At 37.1% G+C, this 7,416-nt stretch overlaps 1 protein-coding gene across 1 annotated transcript; it reads right to left on the reverse strand.

Moving 5' to 3' along the window:
- Nucleotides 1–5,505: 5,505 nt before the first annotated feature.
- LOC18436640 (E3 ubiquitin-protein ligase BOI) lies at nucleotides 5,506–7,038 on the reverse strand. The gene is made up of 2 exons (XM_006846868.4): nucleotides 6,376–7,038; nucleotides 5,506–6,253 (listed from the first exon to the last, which is right to left on the reverse strand). Exons 1-2 carry the CDS (start codon nucleotides 6,565–6,567, stop codon nucleotides 5,789–5,791), a joined length of 657 nt encoding a protein of 218 aa, XP_006846931.1. The 5' UTR covers nucleotides 6,568–7,038; the 3' UTR covers nucleotides 5,506–5,788.
- Between the last annotated feature and the right edge of the window lie 378 nt (nucleotides 7,039–7,416).

The raw sequence follows: 7,416 nt of genomic DNA on the forward strand, positions 1-7,416 counted from the left end.
CATTACCATCAATATAATCTAAAGTCTCATCGACACTTGTTCGGAGTTCTCCACCGAAAAAGCAATAAATTAATCTGCTATCACCTATTTTCTTTTGTCATGCACAATATTTGTAGTAACCTACTCCATACATTGCATATACAACATCTTAAATACTAGCCTTAAACTTGCCCAAGTTTGGTAGGCTCAAGTCAGATTTTCTAAAAAAGAAGCTACTCTAAATTTAAAAAAGAGCTATGCTTATTGTTTTTTAATGACAAATTATATTTTAACAAGAGCTTGGCAAATTTTAAGAAAGATTTTTGTAACAAGAATTGCTACTAAATTTTAACAAAAGAAAGATGATGGATCATCATCTATAAGATCAACATAATGTAGTAAAAATAACCCAAAAATTATTACCATCAATCACATCTATACCTTAAAATGACAAATAGAGAGAAAATGACAATATCCATAACAAATTAAGAAAAAAAAATCAATACATCTTAAGCCATGATCAATCCATTCATTTAATTGTCATTGACAAATTAAATTTTAACAAGAGCTAGGAAAATTTTAATAAAGATTTTTGTAAACAAGAATTGCTACTAAATTTGAACAAAAGAAATATTATGGATCAACATCTATAAGATTAACATAAAGCAGTACAAATAACCCAAAAATTAGTACCACCAATAACATTCATACCTTAAAATGAAAATAAAGGGACATTGACAATATCCATAACAAACTAAGAAAAAAAAAAAACCAATACATCTTAAGAATTACCTATCAATTCCTTCAATTGTCAATGACAAATTAAATACAGCTATCCAACGACAGATTTTAGGGAAAGGTTCTCATCCACATTTTGATCTGAAACAACACAAATTTAAAGACCATCAACAGGCTTTTGATTCACATTTTCACTTCATATGATTAAGGAAAAGGTTTTCACATGCCAAGCTTTAACCCCAAAGTTGAAGTTACAATGCAAAAATTAGATAAAAAAAATGTTTCGAAATATTTAATTGAACAATTCTTTCATACTTGGGCCTCAAAAATCGAGCTCAGCCCAGGTATGACCTTCGTAGAGAGTAGTGCTCTGTAGGACCTTCGTAGAGACAGTGAGAGTTCTGGGACCTTCGATTGTAGAGAGAGAGGGAGAGAAAAACCTTTGTACAGACAGTGTTGTGGGACCTTGTGTAGAGAGAGGGACAGAAAAACGTGATACTTTGCGAGACCTTGGTAGAAAGAGAGATTGAGATAAAAGTTGAGTTTTGGCTTAAGTCGAGAGAGTGAGTGGGGCCTTGGTAGAGAGAGGGAGAGAGTAAAAAAATAGGTCGTGAGAGAGAGTGAGTGGGCCTTGTAGAAAAAGAGGGAGACAAGATCTCGCCTTACAAGAGAGAGAAATGACCTCGTAAGGGGGAAAATTCATGGAGAGGAAAATGGGAATGCCGTGAGGAAGGAGAAGGAAAGGAGAAGGGTGTGAGGGAAAATCGTAGAGGGGGAATGTCGTGAGGAAGGACAAGGAACGGAGAAGGGCATGAGGGAAAATCGTGGAGAGGGAAAAAGGAATGCAGAGAAATGGGTAAGGGTAAAAGATAAATGGGTAAAGTTAAAAGGGAGGGTAGTTTAGTCTTTATTTTTATTATTTTTAGATTGGGGGGGGGGGGGGGATTATTAGTTAGAAAAGGTGGTTTTGGAGAAAAATATGTGAGGAAAGATTAGGGTCGGGGTAGAGTGTTTAAAAAGCACATATTTGGAGGCTTTCAGCACTTTTCCCTACTATTTAATCAATTCCTACCCACACCTTGCACGTCCTATTCCAAAAAAGCGTAATAAACCTTTCTAATCTAGGTTCATCTTTTATTAAAAAACCTAATCTACTCCTATGAGCTAAGGAAATAACCTCTTTATAAAAAGGAAACTACCGATTAATATCCTATCATTTATAACCAAAATACTTATCTTACCAGAAGTACACCCTTATCTCTTATTCACACGCACTAACACATACCCACGTTAATCTTAGGAAAAGCTAACCCTACCCACGTTAATCTTAGGAAAAGCTAACCTTGTCAACTAATCATGCATCAATAATTACCATTATACTTGCAACTAATAACTTATCCATTCCATAAAAGATAACTCTTATTTAAAACCCATAATAACTTATCCATTCAAATTTCCAAAAGATTTCATTCAGAAAAACAAACGTGCTCTAGGGATTTGGAAATGGATTAGGAAATGAAGAAAAACTCATTTTATTTTTTATTTTTTATAAATTGGTTTGGCTCATTTGGCACCCACCACCGCTACCACATTTACCTAGCGCCAATTCTAAATATTGAGGGGAAAAAAAAAAAACTAAAAAGCAACTTGTAAAATAGAAATGAACTGAAAGATTGGACCCATTATATGTATTTAATGGACATGGTTCTATATAAGGCGACAATCTTGCTTGTAAAAATCAGGTTTCTATACTCTGAATGTTTGTTTTAATTTAAAGGTATATATTTGATACGTCTTTTAAGATAACATAAAAAATGACACGTCTTTTAAGATAATATCAAATTTTTATGGGTGTGGTTTTATAAGGTTGCAACCTTAAAACAATTCAATTAAGGTGCATCTCTAATTTTATCATAAAATGTAATTTTGATGTAAAAAATCCTTACGATTATCTGAAAATCTATTTTCAACTCTAATTATAAAATTTTAAACTCCAATAGTGGTTAAAATCAAGTAGATCTATAAACATATGAAAATCTTGAAAATGGACGGTCAAGATAATGTGTTCCAAGACACGCTATTTCTGGGACTGAAATTTTTTTTTTTTGTCATATTCATACATCTCGATGTGGAGATAATCAATTAGTAGGTTTTTCAATATTAAAACAACCTTTTCCAATGAATTTTTGAGGTGTATCTTTAACTCTACATTTTAAGGTTGTAACTTTATATAAACTTTTTCATGCCCAAATAAAATAAACAGCAAAGACTACTACAACCTTATAAACAAAAGGTTTTTAATCTTTTTCCACATTTATTTATGGACCCAGTTTCTACGGTCCATGTAAAACTGAGACTCCTCTTAAAAATCTATTTTTGAGATGAATTTTTTTACTTAATTTTTAAAGATATGTAATCTCTAGCATGGAAATAAGGAAAATAAATAAATAAATAAAATTAAAAAATTAAAAATAATAATTCTATTAAAAAACATTTGGATCGTTAGTTTCAATTGGTTTTAGATGGACCACCTATTTGCATCCTCTTTAAGATAGAAGCTTTATACCTCTGGATATGCAGTCCAGCTCGCATGAAACTATTTTTCTTTATTTAGTGTCAAACAAAAATAAACTAAAAAGAAATTTCATGATTATCCAACGGTGTTATCCAAAATCTACGGTCACACTATGTACGTGAAAATGAGGCTTCATTAGTAAAGGGGTGTGGTTTGTATAGAGCCTAGGCTGTAAACAATCAAATTAGATTCTACCCTCAAATAGTGTTGAGAAATGTGGTTTCAACATTGGAAATCTTTGTGATAGCCTTAAAATATATTTTCATCTTTATTTATAAATTTTAAAGCTTCAAAAATAGTGTAGATCAAGATCTATGAAAACTTGAAAATCTTGAAATTGATGGTCCAAAAATGCGTTACAAAATACACTATTTCCAAAACTTGAAATCCATTTTTTTCTCATGCTCAAGCATTTTTATGTCAAGATGATCAATTTGAGGATATTTGAGCATCAAAACAACTTTTTCTCGTGAAATTTTTGAGGTAGGCTCCCATTTGATGGTTTAGAGCTTCGGTTCTATATAAACTTTTCCCATAGTAAAATAGTTAAAGAAAAAATTATTCGCGAAGCTACGGGTGCAAGAGCCTGCTGAAGAGAAGGAAGTTCCAAAAAACCCATGGTTAAAATGAATTTAAATGGTGTAGAATGTTTTTTTAAAAGCATTCCCTTATCAAATATTAAAAATTTTATTTTTTATTTTATTTTCATAATCATCTGAACTTAGATCATGAATATCTAAAGTTTTGGATTAAAAATTTATTTTTATGATAGGTTTTCAGTAAGGGTGCAAATGGACCTGGACCCGACCCATACCCGCCAAGTATACCCGAGAAGGGTCCAAGTATGGGTCCAAGTTTTGGACCTGCGGGTAGGGTCCGGGTCTAATAAAAGATACTTGGATAGTCTCCGGTCCAGGTCCAGGTACAGGTCCTGCTATGCCTGACCCGGAGGGTACCCGAACCCGAATTTTTAGTTTACCCAAAGTCCAAAGCTCCAACCGTAAAATTGTTTCAATACTTTTCTTTTTCTCCTAGTTCCCCAAATGGCCCCCATCGCCATCCTCCCTCTCTGCAATTCTTCCTCACTTAGTTTCTTGGAGACATAGTTCTCATTTAGATCTTGAATGTCTCTCTCTAATCGCCCACCCTTCAAAAAATTAGTTCTATGTTGTTCACAGTTGTAGGCTACAAAAAAAGAACCTCATAGTGAAGTTGGCAATGGACCCGACTAGACCTAGGACCCGACAAGATAGACCCCGGACTTGACAAGTATGGGTATGGGTCCGACTTTTGGCCTCGACAGGTCAGGTCCGGGTCCAGCCGGACCCAACCCATTGCCACCCCTAGGTTTAAGTGGGGGCCCGCATATGTACAATATGAGTGGCTAACTCATAGAAACCCATCCCATCGTTAAAGCATCCTTTCTTCGAAAAATGAAATGACAAATTAGAGTCACAAATGCAAGTGGTGTACCGTAGACTAGAATATTTGTATGTCCCGACTGTCCACGGGCTAATTGTACTAGTACTCTATATAGAGTACCAACTTTCCCGGGGCATTTTAGGGAAAAAGTTTATATAGTGCCAAGGCTCTAAACAGTCAATTATAGCCGACTTGGATCTGCATTATTTTTTAAGTTTTAAATTTTATAATTTAAGATAAAAATATATTTTAAGGTTATCTAAAGATTTTCAGTATTGAAACTGCATTTCTCAGCACTATTTGAAGGTGATTTACTTTGATTGTTTAGAGACTCGGTTCTATAGAAACTGCACCCGCCTTTCAATGGTTCGCTCTTTTCCGGAGGTATACGCGCTTTTTAATTGGTCGTTCTGGTCCCCGCTGGCATGCCTTGCTCTCCCACTCTCCCACTCTCTCTTTCTTTCGAAAAAAAAAATGCAAGCAAGAAATAGGAAATTTGAATGAAAATCAAGTGAAATAATCCCAGTTTAAGATAACGAACGAACGAACGCGAAGGCATGCGCTTGCTCGCCATTAATTAACGACTGAAGTTCGTCCCTACCATCACAATCCATTTAATCCCACTCCAACAATATGGAATTACCATAGGCCAAAAGATTCTGTACTTCTACAGTAGCGTAGTATCTATTTACTCCTTCAGGCAAAATGATACTTTTAGATCTCAAATTTAGAGAAATAACCAGATAAAATTAATACCTCAAGATTGAATTGATACTATCTGAACTTTGAAGGGCTAGAAGTAAGTCTCACATAATATAAAATTAAAATTTCTCTCCTTTAACATAGTTGTCTAGTAGCCCCAATAAAATTTTAGACTATAAAAACGACTGAGGGAGTACAGGCGCAGTAAGCTCCCGCTGGAGCACACAATATGATATGCTTCCATTTCTGAACGGGAAAACAAAACGACGGGGTCTGACATTGAGCTACTTCACATAAGAAAAAAAAGCAAAGAAAAATGATGAGAAGAAGGGACTGCTACTGAACAGTAAAGGTCTCTGGGGGAAAGAGAGATTAGAGGAAGTAGACCTCAATAGTGGCGTGCTTGGTGCATTGGCAGACAGGGCAGCAGGGAAGTATGACCTCGCACGGACCGCACGCGCACAGGTGCCTGCACGGCAGCATAAGCATCCTCGCTTCACGCAGCCCGCACGCCCTGCACCTCACCATCTCCTCTTCTTTTTCTTGGAAAGAGGAAGAGGCGGTGTCTTGGACTTGGATTCTCTGGTTGATCCGGTCTATGGTCTTGGTCAGGGCCACGGCCATGGCCTCGTTGCCTGCTGCTATCCTCTGCCAATGAATTTGCATCGTCTCTACCCGTCTCATCTCCTCTTCCAACTCTGCCTTCCACTTCCTTGCTCTTTCTATCTCTGCTTCTTTTTCAGTCATCAACCTCGCTGTGCTGTCTTCGATCGCCCGAAGAAAACCCCATAAATGTCCATTCCCCTGCTCCTGCAACCCCATTCTGGTCCTCTCGTTCTGTTAACCAAACGAACTTTTAGTTCACAATACAAAAATCATAGATTTAACCATGGAAGAAATGGATACATGCTAAGCGAAAGACAAATCTAAAAATACGAGTGCCGCGACAGTGTAGTTACCTGTAATGCCATGAAGCGATCAGTGTCCTGTCCCTCCCTTTGAAGCTGATAGGTAACCCACTGCTCGAAATGAGTGGGCACAGATAGAAACCCTCCCATCCTCTCCATATCACTACCTTCTACTTGTTTCGAGCACATGTCGTTGTTGCTGCTTGACGCAGTGGAATAAGGCCTTTCTATGAAGAAAGCCATTTCATCAAAGAAAAACAACAAGATTGAGAGAGAGTAACTTGCGAAGTTAATAATGGTGGGTGGGCAGCGATTGGGTCAGTTTCCAGTCAAACTCAAAAGGTTTTGCGATTATTTCTGAATAATCGTGCCGTTCAACTTTCTCGAGAGAGGGATTGCCGCTCTCAGTGGGTCGATGAGTTTTTATCATGCGCAGTCATGTTAGTGCTTCCATCCATTGCTTCAAAGTTTCATAAATAGGAGCGCCAACTCCACCCCAGTTTTAATGCAATTGAGACGTACGTTTCTGGGCTCTTTCATGACATGAGCACTTATTTCTTTGGTGCCTGCAGCTGAGTCTTAGTCGCAGTTGCAGTTGCAGTTGCAGTTGCGGCAGAGCTGCGGCGATGGAAGATAAAAAGGTCGGGCGGCGCTTAAAAAAGGAAAGACAGTGAATGGTACGTGCACATTTGCTAGCGCCTGTTCATCAAGGACAAGAATCACGATAAATGTGAACTGTATTTCTGAACCAACCACATTGGCCGTACGAATACTCCAATTATCTATTTCCTTTTACTCGATAAACCCTTTTCCTTATTGTGGGGGACGGAATTTTTCAAGTGCGTCGTGAGAAAAACTTGGGCAACAAAGAGAATGGGAGAAAAACGTGGTGACAAAGATTTGGTTAACATTGCCGATTATAATTTGCCCTTTTTTTTTCTATTGGATTGTGACCTAAGGTTTAGGTCATTTTTGGAGTGGTCACACATCATGGCATTGGACCACTAGCTTTTTGGCTTTAGGCCACATAGAGAGCAGGACCGCTTGAGTAGTGACCTAAATCTCAAGTCACTACCATAAGTTTGAGAAAAA

Source organism: Amborella trichopoda, chromosome 9 (assembly GCF_054954075.1).
Source record: "Amborella trichopoda isolate Santa Cruz 75 chromosome 9, AtrichopodaSantaCruz75HAP2 v2.0, whole genome shotgun sequence".
Taxonomy (NCBI): Eukaryota; Viridiplantae; Streptophyta; class Magnoliopsida; order Amborellales; family Amborellaceae; genus Amborella; species Amborella trichopoda.